At 40.2% G+C, this 18,635-nt stretch overlaps 2 protein-coding genes across 2 annotated transcripts in view; one reads left to right on the forward strand and one right to left on the reverse strand.

Annotated features, from left to right (window-relative positions):
- gnb1b (guanine nucleotide binding protein (G protein), beta polypeptide 1b) overlaps positions 1 to 3,849 on the reverse strand; it is a 25,503-nt gene extending 21,654 nt beyond the window's left edge. The window contains exon 1 of the mRNA XM_037535163.1: positions 3,452 to 3,849. The gene's annotated coding sequence lies outside the window, so the exon portion shown is untranslated. The remainder of the gene's footprint in view (positions 1 to 3,451) is intronic.
- Positions 3,808 to 18,533, forward strand: LOC108433658 (calglandulin). The gene is made up of 5 exons (XM_037534750.1): positions 3,808 to 3,909; positions 11,070 to 11,244; positions 15,462 to 15,606; positions 16,162 to 16,262; positions 18,464 to 18,533. Exons 1-5 carry the CDS (start codon positions 3,808 to 3,810, stop codon positions 18,505 to 18,507), a joined length of 567 nt encoding a protein of 188 aa, XP_037390647.1. The 3' UTR covers positions 18,508 to 18,533.
- The last annotated feature ends 102 nt before the right edge of the window (positions 18,534 to 18,635 follow it).

Here is an 18,635-nt window from a genome sequence, read left to right on the forward strand (position 1 = left end):
CCAGCATGATGCTGAATGCCTTGTATCCATTACCTTCTGCCTAGTGCTGTACAACATTGTCAATGTTCAATATTACAATATTTCCTGAATATAATCACAGTATCATGAGATTTTTAAACTCAACCTGGTACCAGAATGCATCTTATTTACCCTGACAGCTCATGTGCCAGGCCACTTTAAAAGACAAAATTATTGCCAATTGAAAAGTTGACAATAACCAACCTCTAAAACATCTTACAACTTTAGATCCTGTCACTGTGCACTACTGGGACAAGAAAAATAAAATTAACCAATATTATGTTTCCCCTCCTTCTCCCACCGTGTACACCCATCAAGAGTAAATGCTAAGGGAAATAGATGTTTGCTTATTTTTGTGGATTTTAAACTTCATTCAAAATCTCAAGCAAACAGTAAATGATATGCATTGCACAAAATAAAGAAAAAAAAACACTACAAACAAGCTGCTTGGCAACAGGGACACTGCTAGTTTATGGGCATGATTTATAATGTGATGCTCAACATCCATCAAGAATACTGCTAGAAATACCACTAAAACTGGAAATCAACACCACAGTATGTTAGTATTATGGACTGTAGATAGTCTCAAAGCCTTTAATATCTGCAGATTCAACACAGATCCAATACTTTTTCTTAGAATGTAGTTTTCCCCCCCCTCATCTGAGATGAGCATCTAAAAATAGGCTCTACTGGCCCAAAGGAAGAAAAACACCCAACAACATCACATCACATCACAAAGTGCCAGCAAGTGCTATTTCAGGACAGATTTGTTACAGGACTGGAATGGATTCATCCTTCTCCCTATAATATCCCACTCAGCATTTTGTGCCTATATCAGCCTGATACCAATATCCATCCATACTAATAGGCCATGTCTAACAGGTACAGACCATGTATTGCTCAGCACTGCTGAAAGCCAAATGTAGTTAGAGCCAAATGCCATTTTGGTACTAGAGGTGGGTGATACGGCAAAAATATTCAATTGCAATATTTCAAGAAATTTTTACGATACACTATGTTTCATAATATTTACTGTTTCAGAAATCTGATCAGTTGCAATGGATAAATAAGAACCAGCAGGGCTACATTTTGAAAAATCACCATCAAAACTGTGACCTTAATTATTTTTATTCAACATTTTGCATTTTGTGTTGCACCAAATCGAGTAAAATGGGACAAATTTTGCTCTCCTTACTACGAAACAGGTAGCTGGTCAGTGACAACTACAGACAATCTCCAAAAAAATGTTCAGAAAAACACTCGGTATCGTACAGTGACAATTATTAATGATAACGATACATACTGTCATCCTGCCCAGCCCTATGTGGTTCCATCAGCTCACAGGGAGCATTAATTTCAGGTTTGCTGCCTACAGTAGCCCTGACAATGGGCCCACTTTGAGTGGTCCATGTCTAAGGACACAGCTGTTTCAATCCATCAGAAGACTTCATCTCCAAGTGAACACGTTACACGATATTAAACGCTCTTCTCGTAGCTGACCACATTCAAACGGGTCTCTGGACTGCAAAGAAACTGCAAACGAGTGACAATATTTAGCAACAGGAAGGCAAAAACGAGCTATGAAAGGACAGAAGGAGCAAGACTCTCTCCCCGGCCCTTCCTGTGGGCTAAATCAATGGCATGCTAATATCTTGCAGAGAGGGAAGCCGACGAGAAAGAGCTCCAAACGCCATCTTGTTCGCAGCCGCTTCTTGGGCCCTACAGTGAAGGATCCATTGATCGGTTTCATTTATTCACCAGTGCTGGTTACCGAGTCCAAGAAAGGAGGAAACACATGCGCGGCAAACCTCCTAACGACACGATTAAACGCCACATTTTACTGATATGTCGTCGTTTATGAGAGGAGCGAGGGCTGCTTAAAATATACCGGCAACTACGGCCCTTCAAATCGGTCTGCTGAGGCCAACGTTAGCGTTACTCTCAGCGCACCCAGTCGGAAGGCTCTCGGCACGAAAGCCGCAGCCCAGCGTTACTATCGTTATCAAGAACGGTGACAATTTCGAGGTCGAAATATCGAAAATGACACCACCACCCGCGCTGTAGCCAACACTAACTGTTAGCTGCACTCGGGAAAGGGCCCGTTAGACGTTTCTGCCAGCAAATGAGCTCCGAATGAGGTGAAGTTTCTCGAGGAAAATCCAATTAGGTTACCTCGTTAAACTGCAGTTAAAAGCAGAGGTGCTTGCTTAATTCGATAAGGATAACGCCGCTTAGGCTAATAAAGCTAACGGGGTTAACTTTACTGCAGATATACGTTAACACTGGGTTAACTAACAGCCCGGCTCGACTCAAAATAGTATGAATCCGCAGATTTACCGTCAGCGATAGGTTACCTGTCAAAGTGGAAGGCATATCTGTGAAATCTGTTAGAGACGGGGCCGACCCACCCCGCCGGATTTTGACCGCTAGCCAGCTATCTTAACGTTAACCAGCCAGCGCTAGCTGAAATTAATAGCTATATTGTTGAAGAGAGCGAGATTAAAACATCTGAAACACAAGACGGGTCCGAACAACAGATGTGATCTGACAGATTGCCGTGTATGGTTTTAAAAGTGTACCTCAAATCACAAACTCTGCCTAGTTTTGGGTGCAAAAACAGCCAATAACGTTACGCCAATGGACTTAAGCTAGCCAAGTTAGCTGCCTCCTAAAGTAGCTAATTAGCTAGTTAGTAGACTTCCAAGCCACGGAGGAGTCCTCACATCTCACAGTAAACGCGAAATAATTATAAATGAGGGAGTGAAATAATCTGATTTTAAACTACGCTTGCCCACGATAAGCTCATTTTTAATCTGCCGTATCTTAATCCACAACCGAGCATGAAAAAACAACTGCAGCGAGAAGCGGAGGCCTGGAAACCCACCGCTAGCTAGCAACGTTACAGGGCTGAAGTTGGCTCTTGGTCGGATTTTCCGTTCCACCTTAAACAGTTCAGCAGTTGCATTCAGACGTCTTGTAGGTGGTTGAATGTGACGGCTGAAGCATTTATGGTGGAACGAAAAACTGGCAGAAGAAGCTGTCGAGGAAAAAGCCTAACGCTACTTCAGCCTCGCTGAAAAAGAATATTCACTTTTAAGAAGCTGCTGCCAGCCAGCTACTCCTCGGAGCAGCTAGCGCCCAGCTTTCTACACAAACCACGGATGAAGCTTACTAGTGTTGAGGGCGGACAGCTAGTAACGTAATTTGTTTGAATGTGCGGTTAGGCGAACGGCTGTGGATCATTTCCCTATCCTTTTTGTCTGTATGTAAATGGGTCCGCTAACCTACCTCCAGCTAAGCTAACGTTACCCCACCTCCCCCTCCCCCCGTTCATCACACAACAACCCAGTCATTACTACCGACAAAACGCCGCTGTCCAGCGACAAATACTTCACCTCCTTCCCCAACACGACACACGTATCATCCGACATACCTGTACTCAGTCGTAGCTGGCCTTGTTTTATATGGCATTGACCGAAAAAACACGACTGTGCAGCTGTCAAATCCACGCATCAACGGACAAGACGAGCTAGCTCGCTAACTAGCCTCAGCCAGTCTTCACAAAACGAGTCCAGCTTTCAGAAAATAACTCGCTCCGGAGGCTGAAATTAACGCGATTCTGGAAGAGTCTGAAGCAGAAGAGTTAAAGTGCGATGCAGAACGCCAGTCATTGAGGTCCGCGGGCAAGATTTGGGCACCGTATAAATCCGTCGGTCGCCACTTCCCGTTGCCTTCCTTGAAGGAGCGCTCTCCTCCAGCTCGCTTCTCATCCGGCCATCAGACAACGAGATGGGCGCGGTGACCCTGCAGTGCGCCTCGGGAAACCCCACGCCGCAGCAGCAGCGCGCTTACGCACCAGCAGCGCCACAGGCCACCAGTCTCACACTCTCGGTGGAGCTGGGTTCTTCAAGGGTTCTTCAATGAAAGGGTTGATTGTTTTCAGAACCATGAGTTCTATTTACGCTCTTTAAAAATGGTTCTTCAAGGACTTCTTTAGTAAACGCAGTTGTTTTATCTGGAACCGTGAGTTCTGCATACACTCTTTAACACGTTGTTTCTTCAGGGGTTCTATATTAAAGGGAACAGTTCTTTTTAGAACCGTGAGTTTTATGTACACTCATATAAAGCTGGTTCTTCAAGGGCTGTATAAAAAGGGAATGGTTCTTTCTAGAACCAGGAGTGCCATGTACACTCTATAAAATGGTTCGTCAAGGCTTCTTTATTAAATTGTGCTTCTATTTGGAACCGAGAGTTCTATATACACTCTTAAAAGAGGGTTCTTTAGTAAAGGGAATGTTCTATTCGGAAACACGAGATCTATTTAGAACCATTTCATGCTTAAATGGTTCTTTGCCTGTTGAAATGGTTCTTCAGATCGATGGAGACACTGTTGTATATGGTTCTATATAGCACCAAAATGTCAAGCTTGTAACAACAGAAGAACCTTTTTGCTGCTATATAAAGCCATTTTAAAAAATGTTCTGTATAGAACCATATATAACAAATTCTCCATCAATCTGAAGAACCATTGCACCAAGCAAAGAACCTTTAAAACATGAAATGGATTGAAACTCTTTAAAAAAGACGGTTCTTAAGGGTTCTTTAGTAAAGACAGTGGTCGTATCTTGAACCATGAGCACTCAAAGAACCATTTGCATGCTTACAGGACCCTTAAGGAACTATCCTTTTTAAGTGTATGTAGAACTCATGGTTATAAATAGAACCGTTCCTTTTACAAAGAACCCTTGAAAAGCCTTTTTCAGGAGCGCACCTGAACACTGGAAGAAAAAATGAATAAATTAATGCATAATGATTCAAACAGTTTAGATTATCCAAAACGTATGTTCCTGAGCGTTTCTGCATCTCAGTTCGATCATTCAGGAGACCGTTTATGTCTCTGTCTAATGGTGATATTATAAACCTTATCTGAGTCGAGCGAGCCGTCATGTTCCTTTGATGTTTGTCTTGGTTCTTCTCTTCCTCACTTCCTGGATGAGCCGTAGCTGTGCTCTCTGAGGAATTTTGGTAGGCCAGCCGCTTCCGGAAACATTAACCATTGTTCCAAGTTTTCTCCATTTGGAGATAATGGCTCTCGCTGTGGTTCGCTGGAGCCTCAGAGTGCTAGAAATGGCTTCGTAACCCTTTCAAGACTGATTTTCATATTTCATCTCTTCTTGAACTTCCTTTGATCACAGTGTGCTGCTTGTTGGGACCTTTTAGCCTATTTCACATTGCTGGAAAGGTTATATTTAAATCACGTTTAGGTTCAGCAGGGCTAACAGCAATCAAGCCGGGATCCACCGATTCCAATTATGAACTAAATACATTTGGTTAACGGGTTGACGGAGTAACTCCTCTGCTGTGCTCCCTTCACTGTCTTCCTGTAGCTGCACGCATCAGATTTAAAACCCTGATGCCTACAAAGCCAAAATGGACCAGTCCCTTCCTTCCTAATGGCAGTGGTCAAAACTCAAACTCCAACATAACTCGAAACCCTTTGAGCTTCAAGTACAGCTCGGCCCGCCCTGCCATCCCTCAAGAGTCATGGACAAGTTTCAAGGCTCTTCTATGTGCTGGCACCCAGGTGGTAGAACAAACTCCCACTGCCTGTCCAAACAGCACACTCTCTGGCGGTCTTCAAACGCAGACTGAGGACGTCTCTTTATACAGCACTTATTTGAGCACTGAGTTAAGAACCTATTGAAATATGTTGTATTGCACTATGTTTAATTCTTGTCTTTCTTTTTCTCTGCGTATCAACATCGACAACAGAACACTTTTGTAAGTTGCTGTGGTTAAGAGCGTCTGCTAAATGCTGTAAATGTGAATATAAAGGTAAAGGGCCCATTACTTTTTCATACAGGGCCGGTTGGTGTTGGATAACTTTTTCTTCAAATAAATGAATTGATATCTTGATATTTTAAAAACTATGCTGTTCTTTGTGGTTACTCAGGTTGTGTTTGTGTCATTTAAAGTTAAGTTTGAAGATGTTTTGAAGATGTTGAAGAAATTTCCTTCGGGATCAATAAAGTATCTGTCTGTCTGTCTGTCTATCTATCTAATTCAGTGTGACAAATGATGCAAAAATAAAATAAATCAGGAGGGGGCAAAAACATTTTCACAGCACTGTACATGCAGGGCAAGGTATAGCAGAATAGTCAGCAGAAAACTTTTTTTCCCCAGATTTACCACTAGTTTACCATCATTAACATCGCCTATAGAAACTCAGAGGATATGTGAAGGTTCGCTGGTCATTTGGATGGTAATAAAACGTCATTGTATGGATGACCCCAGTTTCTTATCACCACTGTGAAGAAAATCTGAGTTTGTAAGATTCTCTATAATGGGCATTTCACATCAAACCATCCCTGTATGAACTATGCTGAAATTTTGAAAAATGTGGCATTGTCCTTCAAACGAACAAGCTACGCAATTAAAGTCAAGCACAGACTGAAAAATGTATGTCATCAATCAAATCAAACGTCAGCATAATGTGCAGGACCGTTAAAGACTAAAGCGTGCTGAGACGTGCTCAGATACTCCTGGTTCAACCAAGCAGTTCACACTTTTCCCAGAAGTATCCAGACAGCCATTCTAATGAGTGAATTCAGCCACTTGAAGGTGCAGCCATTGCTGATGCATGAGTCAATTAAACACACATCTTCTAACCTCCATAGATAAGCACTCATCAATGGAATCAGTAGAATGGGACGCTCTGGAGTAGCTGCACATGGGCCTAAGATCACTATGCTCAATGCCAAGTGTCAGCCCGAGGGGTATAAAGCCCCTCAGCATTGGGCTGTGGAGCAGTGGAGCTGTGTTCTCTGGAGTGATGGAGCTCCAGCCAACACCTTTGGGATAAGCTGGAATGGAGTTTGTGATCCAGAACTGATCATCCAACACCAGTATCTGACCTCGTTAATCCTCTTGTCCTTGAATGCAATCAAATCCTCACAGCAATGTTCTAACACCTAGTGTCTTCCCAGAAATGTAGAGGCTGTTACTGCAGCAAAAGGGGACAAACTCCCTATTAATACCCTTGGTTTCAGAAGAAATGCTGGATGAGCATCCCAGTCCCATTTCACCCCAACCACTTAGCCCTCTCTTCACGCCTAGGGTTAGGGTGTCCCAATATTTGTTGAGATAGAGGCGCAGGGTGAAGTGTTAGGGCTACATGGCCCTCCTAATGGAGGCCTTTCAGAGCCACACTCCAAACGGTGATCAGAAGAAAAGAAAAAACAGCAAAATGGCTGAACAAGAGACCAAAATTAAGTATTTTCTCCATTAAAAATTGCGATAATCATTGTATTACCTTAATGTCGTTTGAATGTATTATGGTCCTTTTCTTCATAACAATCACAAACATCGCTAATAGCACGCTAATGTCTCGGTAGCTAGCTAGGTTAGCTAACATTCAAACAAGAAGCCGGTGAATATCTGACTTCAGCTTCGCATCACCAAAGAATTAGCGGAGGGCGATAACAAATAACTGTCTTCTTCCCCCTATTTGAAAGCATATGATGCCCTAAATGTGACTAAAGCCAAAATCCACTAAATCCCTTCTCTGCTGTCACTGAAGTCGGACCGGGTCGCCTACAGAGCAGCACTAGTAGCTGTTAATGAAGCAGTTTGTTTTTGAGGGCCATATTTCATAGGGCAAGATTTCAACCACTACCCCTTGTAATTCAGTTCCAAGGGGTTAGGATGACACTCGAAAACAAGGGGTAGGGGTAGTAAGAAGAAATGTGATTGGGCCATAGCGTGTCTGTCAACCGAGAAATGTAGTAAGTTTTCTTAAGTGATTTTGCAGGGAATTCATTTAACTTAGCAGGCCTCCAGGATCAGGGGTCAAACAGTCCTGTCCTGAAGTGTCTCATGTCTAGCTATCCACCAAAGAGACCAAACGTGAGACACTTGGCTGCATGCAACACTTACAATTATTGTAGTGGAATAATCCAGAATCCCTAATGACAGCCACAGTTGTTGTGAACTGAAAATAGAAGCCTAATGGTGCACATCCCTTTATTTGGTCTGCTGATGTTCACATGGGACCAAGTAGCCTGAAGCACCTGCTGAAAGTGCCATAGCTGAAAAGTTACTGAATCCCAAAGAGGAATGAAGACGTACGCGAGCTTTTTCAGACACAGTATTTCAGCTGATCACACTATAGTGTTCTCATATGCGCTTTCTTTATTAGAGCCCACCTTAGTCTTCATTTTCTGCCATTAATAAAGACTGAAATCCAATACACTCAGAGAGGAGCAGGGCAGATGGTCCCTCAAGTGGAGAAAATCTTTAGGATACCATAAATGGTGCGTGTAAAAGTGTGCAAAAGTCTCGAGGGAGAATTTAACATAACATCATCTACCATTTTCTGGATAGAGTCTCCACAGCACTTGACCAGTGGATGCAGAAGCTTCCAGTTCAGAGTCCTGACAAAATGGTGAGTTTTTTCCTGAAGCTTTCATTACCTGCGCTCTTAAAAAAGATGGTTCTCAAAGGGTTCTTTAGTAAAGGAAATGGTTCTATATAAAACCATGAACCCTCAAAGAACCCTTTGCATGACTAAAGAGTTATTTGCATTGAGAAAGGGTTCTTCATAATGATGGAGAAAGTCATGTGTATGGTTCTACATAGAACCTTATTGAAAAGGGTTTTGTAGAACACCAAAAAGAGTTCTGATATTGCTACAACATGAGCTTGTAACATTAGAAAAACTCTGTTTAGTGCTATATAGAGCAATTTCGAAAAAGATCCTAGAACCATCTAAAGCACTTTCTCATGCAAATTATGCAAAGGGTTCTTTGAGTGTTATGGTTCTATATAGAACCATTTTCTTTACTTAAGAACCCTTGAAGAACCATCTTTTTTAAGAGCATAAGGTTGTATATTTTACCATAATCCATTTAAATGATGTTTTCTAAGCTGTACTGATGCCACACTCCGCCTCTTCTCCAGGCTTTTTATTTTACTGTTCCGTTTTAAAATATTTGGTTATGAAAAAGTACAAATATGAACTTTTCACCTGGAAAAACTTATTTAAGGTTCATAATCTGACCTGAAAACCACTGCTGTACCTTTGAGGGAACATTTACATTGTTTGCACCTTGGTGGACAAAAAATGTACCTTCAATTTTAACAGTGTAGAATTATATAACACATATATATTTTATATATTTTCTAAAATTACAGTCTGTTATTGTATTTTGCTATGAATTCTGGGAGCTCATGTCCATTCTTACGTCAAATCAGAAGCACAGTACTTTAAGGTATTTTCATGTTATGTGATATATGATCTGCATTATGATATTTAGTATTTCTTTGTAGGGTTTGATTAAGAAAGACACCCCAACAGGGTCACATAAAAAAAAATACAATTAAAATTGATCAATACAGTAATTTTATTCAGGGTTTCACATAATGTGCCGAGCTAATTTTAACCTCTTATTCTCCAGGGTATATTTTGGTTCGTTCACCTGAATTTACACGACCAAACCGTAAGGCAAAATTATTCGGTAACTGCATAAAATAAATGGAAATTTTTGTTTTAAATGAATTAATGTAAATGTCCCCCTCAAATGAACAGAAAATGATCACACATACTGCTCTATGCTTACAATTTACTGCTGAAAGCCAAAAATCTCAGATGTTCTTGTGTTATTTTCTAAAAGTGATGTTTCCAGAGCAGATCACTGAAGAGACGCCGTCTGTTTATAGTTTAGAGCCCAGATTTGGGGAAAAACGGCTCGACTTTCAGTAGAAAAACAAAGTTCAGCTTCTTTTATTATAAGGGTTTAAAATGACATCACCGTCTATTAGACTGGAGAGAAGAGCTAAAGCCTCATACGACGCCCAGCTTCTGAATGGAGCTTATGAAATATGAACGTTATGAAGAACATGACCAAGTGCATTTGGAACCACCGGTGGTCTCAAGGAGTTAAAAAGGTTAATTAAATAAGACAAATGATGTCCTCTCTGTAAGGAAACATGCAACTGATCAGTGTTCATGAAATCCATAACATGTTCACAAGCATGTGTGATGTATTTTGTAATGATAAATTTGGTCTAGCCCACCACTCTGTACAAACTACTGCTAACTGAACTGACCTTCACAACCATTACCATCATGCAGTGTAATTCCAATTATATGCATATGCATATCTTCAGTTTTATACCTTCTGCTCTCTTTAAATTACAGGAACATACTGTGTTTTTACAGTCACTGTGATTTTAATGCTTTACAGTTCTAAAATTTCCTCTGGTAAACTTAAATATGTGGTGGAAAAATAGATTTATGGATCATAGTGAGCAAATTTTTATTTTTCCTCTGATATTTTCTTCATGCAGATGCCTTTACTGTGTAAAATTCCTCAGCATGCAGTGGCATGGCAAGTTTAACCATATAGGAACATCAAGCAAATTAGACCTTCAGGAGATGGGCTGCACTCACTATATGTAATAATTACATCCCATGTCTTATGTGCGATATTTAAAGGGGAATTCCACCAATTTTTCAAAAATTCTGCATAATTCAATTGTTTTCAAACTGGATGCTATTCCAGTGGTGACGATAGGAACCAGTGGTCACGATGTCAACAACGCAAATATAGCCATGTTTACTACCCAATCTGTGAACATATGTAATGTTGATGGTAATAAAACAGTGGTAAATCTGGAAAAATCTGGTTTCTTTGGGTCCTATTTTACTTTACACCACCCTGCTTGTATATAAAATTAGGCCAAAAAATGATTTAAAACAATATGAGTTCATAACCATTTCCGTGAAGGAGCTTTCATAGGCATTAAACTCTTCAGTCATCTGGTTCCTATCACGCCCATTGTGAACAGTTCTGACTCTGAAGGTTTCCCTAGAACAAACCATTTCACATCAAACCGCACTGAATGACTTCGTTTACATCTCACAAACTGAATTATGCAGAAAAATCAGTGCAATCGTTCAATGCAGTGATTGAGAAACCGGTGGAATTCCCCTTTATATTAAGATGATCTGGCAGATACGCCATTTACAGTAAGTGTTGTCCCCTTTCGAGGCAAGCAAGCTGACCCCGGAGCAGATCACTGAGTATAAGGGCGTGTTTGAAATGTTTGATGAAGAGGGGAACGGAGACGTGAAGACGCAGGAGCTGGAGAGGCTGATGAGTTTGATGGGAATCAACCCAACAAAGAGAGAGCTGAGCAAGATGGCCAAAGACGTCGACAAAGATGGTGAGTTTAAAGTGGGACTGTTGGTTCACATCCTTGGTCATATTAAACTCATCATATCAAACCATTTAAAAGGAATAAACCCTTATTTTCTGTTATCTTCCGTCACAATCCAATGACTTTTCCTGCCTCTGAATCATCTGATTTTGAAAAGGTCCGTATCCTATACTTTTCCATTTTATTTCCCCTCAGAAATCCACTTATAATACAGTCATAATGATTTTCTCATGAGCATTTTCCAGCCACTCTTTATCACTAAGGGTTAAACACCGCTTTTGTTACTGTGCCTTTAAGACTGATGTATGTTAATCAGCTCTGTCCTGTATTGCTGCATTCAAAATGCAGTCCAGGCCCACAGGCTCTGTATAAGTTCAGTGTGAGCGGGTGGGGCTAAACCGCTGTTGTCTGAAGGTGGAAGTATATGAAACTGTTGGTTTTTGTGACATCACAAAATCAGTGTATTCAAAATGGGCTGTTTTTGCAGCTTAGTTTCCAAATTGAATGATATGTTTTAAAACTAACAATCTTTACAAACTACATTAAACTCATTTCTTTTAAAAAAGCATGGGAAATGGGCACACACACACGCGCACACACACACACACACACACACGCACACACACACACAGGCACAAACACACACACACACACACTCACACACGCACAGACGTTCTTCCAAGTCATTTTAGGCTGTTTTTTTGTCCATTCATCACATAATTTACACACAATATAAAGGATAACAGCCATTTCCAAATTATGAAAATTCAAAATGTTCAAAAACTGAAAAATGACAAATGTGGCAAATATATATAAAATATTTGTTTTTCTCCCAAAAACAGTGATATATATATATAAAACATCTTGTATCTCCATTTATTGGCCTGTGACCCTATACATTGTCTATAAATTTCACAATGAATGGACCAAAGGAAACGTCTGGTTTCACTGATTTACATTAAAAGTAAAGAGATACGACGTTTTGTCCTGACAACAGCAATATGGAAGTACATAAATATACATATAAACTAAATAAACCAGCAGGTATGTAAGAGTTTTAGCTTTTTTTGTGTTAGACATTAATTGAATTAATGCTTTGAAAATCTCAAAATAGTTGACTTTAATCTTAAATAATGTAATGTAATACAAAGTATTTCTAACATAATATCAGTGTAAACGCCTGGGTGGAGTAATAACACTAATAATGGACAAAGAAACAACATTATTACAGCAGCATTATAAATAATCGCATCGGTTCATCTGTGCATCTGTGCATCTGACACGGCTGTGATACAGTGCAGGGCTAAATCCGCTTTACTCGGCCGCTGAATAAACCACAAGCCCAAAGCAGAGTAATTTACTTTTCCTTTTTTTAATGTCACTATATCTGCGGCTTACGCTCTCCACTCTTGCCCCCAGCACTTTAGATGTCAGCCAGTTAATTTGAGCACCCTTCACATGGAGTTTGGTAAACAGGGACCCATAAGAGGATTAAACGGGATGAGAGCTGTGAGTGAGGCTGCGACCGCATGAGGGCGCCAGTCAACACAGAGTGGCTGCAGCTCTCCCTTTATAAAGCAGTCAACGCCCTCTGCTGGCTGTGTGGAGAAACAGCTGGATCACCTCTACTGACAACATGGTGGCTTGCAAAAGTTTGGGCACCCAGGTCAAGTAGGTTGATTTTCTGAGTGAGAGTGATTTAACAGGTCCTCTACGCTGAGCGCACTTCTGCTCACTGTGATGCACAATCACTGTTTATTTGCTGAATTTATCATATTGGAAAGCCTTCAACGTAAAATGTGGCCTGTGCAAGATTTTACGCTTTGTGCTTTATGTCTTTTTAAGCTCAATAAAACAGGCGATATGACTTCAGAACAATCATAAGATGGCATTGTTGATGTCCGTACTTTTATTTTCATTTATTTGATCTTAATTAGGTCTAAATGGTTAATAATGGGTTGCATTTACTTTCAGTTTACATTCTGTCTGCAGGCCATTCTGCTGAATCAAATCCGAAATTCAAAACTGAATTCACACTGCAGCCCTACAGTAAACAAACAAACAAACAAACAAATAACATAAAGAAAAAAATCCCCCAAAAGCAAAGACGTAATCCGGCTTAAGGTGTTTACAAGGATTACATTTTGATCGATTTAAACCCAAAGCATTAATAAAAGTAGTGATGAGCTAAATACACACAACATCATCATTGACAGGGCACATACTGTGGGACGTGTCTCGAACTCTAACCCCTGAATTTACACGTGATTTTTTTTCTTTGTATTTTGTTTTTTAAAAGATTTGCTGGTTTCTTTTCAAGTGAGGTTGTAAGGTTTATTTATCTTTCAGCTTCACTTGAAAAGAAACCAGCAAATCTTAAAAAAAAAGTCTGAAAAGGTGTGTAGCATTAAGCATGAATGTAATTAGTAATTATCAAAACACATTTTAAATATGAATATTTTTATGTTTTAATGACTAATATGATTTTCTGAGTGTACAGTTGTGGGTGGGGCTCCCAAACATTCAGAAGCAGCTCTGCACATGGGCAAATTATTACTGTTGTTTTCCAGTTCTATTCAAATGTAATTACATAATGATTTAGGCCTGAATCGTTAGTAATGGTTACGTTTATACTGAGTTCACATTCTGGATCTTTGTGTCTGATTGTCGTAAAAGACAAAAACATGGCAGAAATATAAAGAAATGCCCTTTTCTTTCTAGAAAACACTGCATACACAAGAAAAACTTTTCATTAAGATTAAGAGACCCTTATTAGTCCCACAGCGGGGAAATTTCACCTCTGCATTTAACCCATCTGTACATCTTGCCCAGACAGTGAGCAGCCCTGTACTCAGTACCCGGGGAGCAGTTAGGGGGTTAGGCGCCTTGCTCAGGGGCAACTCAGTCATGTATTGTCGGCTCACAACTTCCCACAACTGCCCCCTAACTGCCCCATTAACTTCAAATCACAACCAAGTACCTTCTCTAATATACTAACATTAAAAGTTAGGCTGGTTCTCTAACCTCCAGCCCACGACTGCCCCCTAACTGCCCCTTAACTTCAAATCACAATCAAGTACCTTCTCTAATATACTAACATTAAAAGTTAGGCTGGTTCTCTAACCTCCAGCCCACAACTGCCCCCTAACTGCCCCATTAACTTCAAATCACAATCAAGTACCTTCTCTAATATACTAACATTAAAAGTTAGGCTGGTTCTCTAACCTCCAGCCCACGACTGCCCCCTAACTGCCCCTTAACTTCAAATCACAACCAAGTACCTTCTCTAATATACTAACATTAAAAGTTAGGCTGGTTCTCTAACCTCCAGCCCACGACTGCCCCCTAACTGCCCCTTAACTTCAAATCACAACCAAGTACCTTCTCTAATATACTAACATTAAAAGTGTAGAATCTGCACTTTGGGCAACGTTCCAGTGCTTGTCTCACTGAGCTGTAAGTGAGAAATGATTTGGATAAAAATATTCAACTCTAGGCCTTTACTCCTTAAAGGGGAATTCCACCAACCTTTCAAAAATTCTGTGTAATGTCATTGTTCAGAGCAGTTTGATGTGAAATGGTTCACTGAGAAGCTTCTTTACAGTGGTGGTGATAGGAACCAGATGTCACCATGACTACAACACAAATAGAGCTGTTTTATTTACAATCCAGAACCACAGGTGAACCTACCCGTGTGAGTTTGTGTATGTAATGCTGATGATGATAATATGGTGAAATTCTGAAATGAATAGATTGTGTTAATCAACAGATTAATTATCTTAGTAAAAATGTAAAAGTAAAAATACAGACTATTTAAGCGGCGTGTACCCCTCCGCCACTAATGTATTCTGAAAGATACATTTTAGGCCAAAATCTTATTGCATAACTACCATAAATCAACGTCTCGCAGCTATTTTGTATAAATGTTATCGGTGACATTGCGTTTAGAGGCATTAACTGTTCAGACGTCTGGTTCCTATCACCACCTCTTAGAACAGAGAATTCACAGCAAACCACTCCGGCTATACGCCCTGTTGTTTATACATCTTAACGGTTTAATCCTGCAGAAAATTTGAAATATCGTAAATATTGTAAATATTGTAAATATTGTTGGGTCTTTTCATCTCACAAACTTTGTAGGCCTGTTTATTAGGAGAGCTGAGTTTCCGCATGAGATGTTACTGCATGTTTTATCTGTTTATATTCTGTTTTCACTTTTACAGGCAAAGGCGCCTTCAACTGTGACAGCTTCCTGGGCCTCATGGCGCTTTACCATGAAAGAACTAAAAACCAAGACACAGAGCTACGAGCCGCCTTTAAAGTGTTCGATAAGGAGGCCAAGGGCTACATCGAGTGGAATACACTGAAGTAAATGAGTCTAACTTAAGCTCCTATCACTCAGTGTCACAGCAGTCTTTTCACAATAGGTCTGTGGAAACTGCAAGTGAAAGAAAAGTGCTACTCCAGGTTTCTGCTTTATACTTTGCAGGCGCAGTAAGCATGACCCAGACTCAGATAAGCGGTTGAGGATGGATGGATGGTCTACTTATAATATTTGTGTCATTTTATGTGCCAAAAAGAGTCATAATTCTTTAATTACATGACCGTTTTTCAACCTCTCTTCATCCCTTAGAATTAAACTGGCTGATTTTGTTACTGTGCCTTTAAGACTGATGTGAGATAAACGACCTCTCTGATTGGCTACCCTGTATTGCGCCTCAGTCAGAAAGCACTCTGAAACACTCCTTACAGCTTCATATGAATGGGCGGAGCTAAACAGCTGTAGGCTATATAAGCACATCTAATATGTAGATATATGGAGATATATGTAAATGTGTTTTTTGTGACATCACAGAAACAATGAATTCAATGCTGTTATTTAAAAAAACACAAACTCTATAGAAACATGTTTTACTTTTGCAGGTATGTGTTGATGAATGCTGGTGAGCCTCTGAATGAGGAAGAGGCAGAGCAGATGATGAAGGAGGCAGACAAAGATGGAGATGGAACCATCGATTACGAAGGTACGACAGCAGATCTGAGTGAAATGAAAAAGAGCAGCGCTTATTTACTCGTAAAGGAAGTTCATGCTTGTCATGTTTTGTTTAGAACTTAAGAAACGGAATCAGCAGCATGATTTTCTGCTATGAAACTCAATGCCATAAAAATGCCAGTAGGCCTCGGATGCATGTAGTCACAAATGTGTATACGTGTGTATCCAAATAAGGAAATAAGGAACGTTTTTCTCAGTGGGAAAAATGAATGTTTTTGCTATTAGAAACCAAAAATGTTCCAAACCTGGTGTTTTTTTTTCTCCAATGAATGCCCCGGATCTTCTGAATTATATGACTGAGGTGGGTGGAGCTCCCAAACATTCAGAAGCAGCAAATTACTATTGTTGTTTTCCAATCCTATTCAGATGTAATTACATAATGATTTAGGCCTAAATAGTTAGTAATGGTTACGTTTACACTCACTGGCCACTTTATTAGGTACACTATATATTAGGTAGGCTATATATAGACTGTATGGACTGGGAAGTTGAATGACACAATTTGAACGGGAAACTTACACTCACTGGCCACTTTATTAGGTACAGTTCAGTTCAGTTGCTTGTTAACACAAAAGGCTAATCAGCCAATCACATGGCTGCAACTCAATGCATTTAGGCATGTAGAGGTGGTCAAGACAACGTTCTGAAGTGTAGACCGAGCATCAGAACGGGGAAGAAAGGTAATTTAGGTGACTTTGAACGTGGCGTGGTTGTTGGTGCCAGGTGGGCTGGTCTGAGTATTTCAGAAACTGCTGATCTGCTGGGATTTTCACACACAACCATCTCTAGGGTTTACAGAGAACGGTCCGAAAAAGAGGAAATATCCAGTGAGCGGTCAGTTGTGTGGACGAAAATGCCTTGTTGATGTGAGAGGTCAGAGGAGAACGGGCAGACTGGTTCCAGATGATAGAAAGGCAACAGGAACTCAAATAACCAACCAAAACCTCTGAGGAACGTTTCCAACACCTTGTTGAAAGTCTGCCATGAAGAATTAAGGCAGTTCTGAAGGCAAAAGGGGGTCCAACCTTTTACTAGCAAGGTGTACCTAATAAAGTGGCCAGTGATTGTATACTGAGTTCACATTCTGTATGTTTGTGTCTGTTTATCAAGAAAAGACAAAAACATGCCAGAAATGTAAATAAATGTTTTTTCTTTCTGCAAAGCAAGACTGCATGCACAGCAATAACTTTTCATTAACTTCACATCATAATCGAATATCCTCCCTAATATACTAAAACAAAATGTTGATTAAAAGAATAGAATCTGCACTTTTGATAACATTTCACTGCTTGCTTCAATGAGCTATGTGTGAGAAAGGATTCATATAAAGATATAAAACTCTAGGCCTATTAGTCTCAACACTATCTGTCAATAACTCTTTAAAGGGGAATTCCACCAATCTCTCAAAAGTTCTGTGTAATGTCATTGTTCAGAGTGGTTTGATGTGAAATGGTTCATTGAGAAGCTTACAAACTCAGGTTTCTTTACAGTGGTGGTGATAGGAACCAGGGGTTGCCACGGCTACACACGAATAGAGCCGTTTTATTTACTATCCATAACCACCACTGGGTTTTTTCATATGTAATGTTGGTCATGAAAAAAATAGTGATATTTTGAAATAAATTTCAATTTCTTAAAGTAAATAGGCCAGATTTAGCTAGATGGCTCATTTTCATCAGCAGTCTTTATTCAGGTTGATTGAATTTGGGCATGACGCTCACTACAGAAACTCACATGACCTTAGAGACCTATAACTTCTGTTTGCGAAGTGCTTTATGCAAAAGCCTTATTCTGAAAAATGATCATATATATTTATGGTTTATATTTACAGCATTTTGGCAGACACTCTTATCCAGAGCGACTTACAATTTGATCATTTTACACAGGTAGGCGAAGGCGGTGTTAGGAGTCTTGCCCAAGGACTCTTAATGGTATAGTGTAAGGTGCTTGCCCTGGTGGGGGATTGAACCCCAGTCTACAGCGTACACTGTGAATGTCCCAGGTGTGGAACTAATAAAGGATTATCTTATCTTAATAACTAAACCTAACATCAAAATGTTCAGTGTCACTCCTTGCCTTTATAAGGTGGGGATTGAACTCCAATCTACAGTGTAGAAGGCAGAGGTTTTACCCACTACACTATACCAACCACAGATGTTGCTCTCTTCCCAGAATTTGTTGCCATGATGACCGGAGACTCATTCAAGATGAGTTAAGATGGAAATCAAACCTTAGGATGGCCAATGAAACACGACACCGAGCGTAAACCGCTGGAAATCAATGTACGCACTCTCACTACTCTGCAGCAGCTGAAGCAACTTCACCTGAAGTGACAATATATCTT

Source organism: Pygocentrus nattereri, chromosome 26, assembly GCF_015220715.1.
Source record: "Pygocentrus nattereri isolate fPygNat1 chromosome 26, fPygNat1.pri, whole genome shotgun sequence".
NCBI lineage: Eukaryota > Metazoa > Chordata > Actinopteri > Characiformes > Serrasalmidae > Pygocentrus > Pygocentrus nattereri.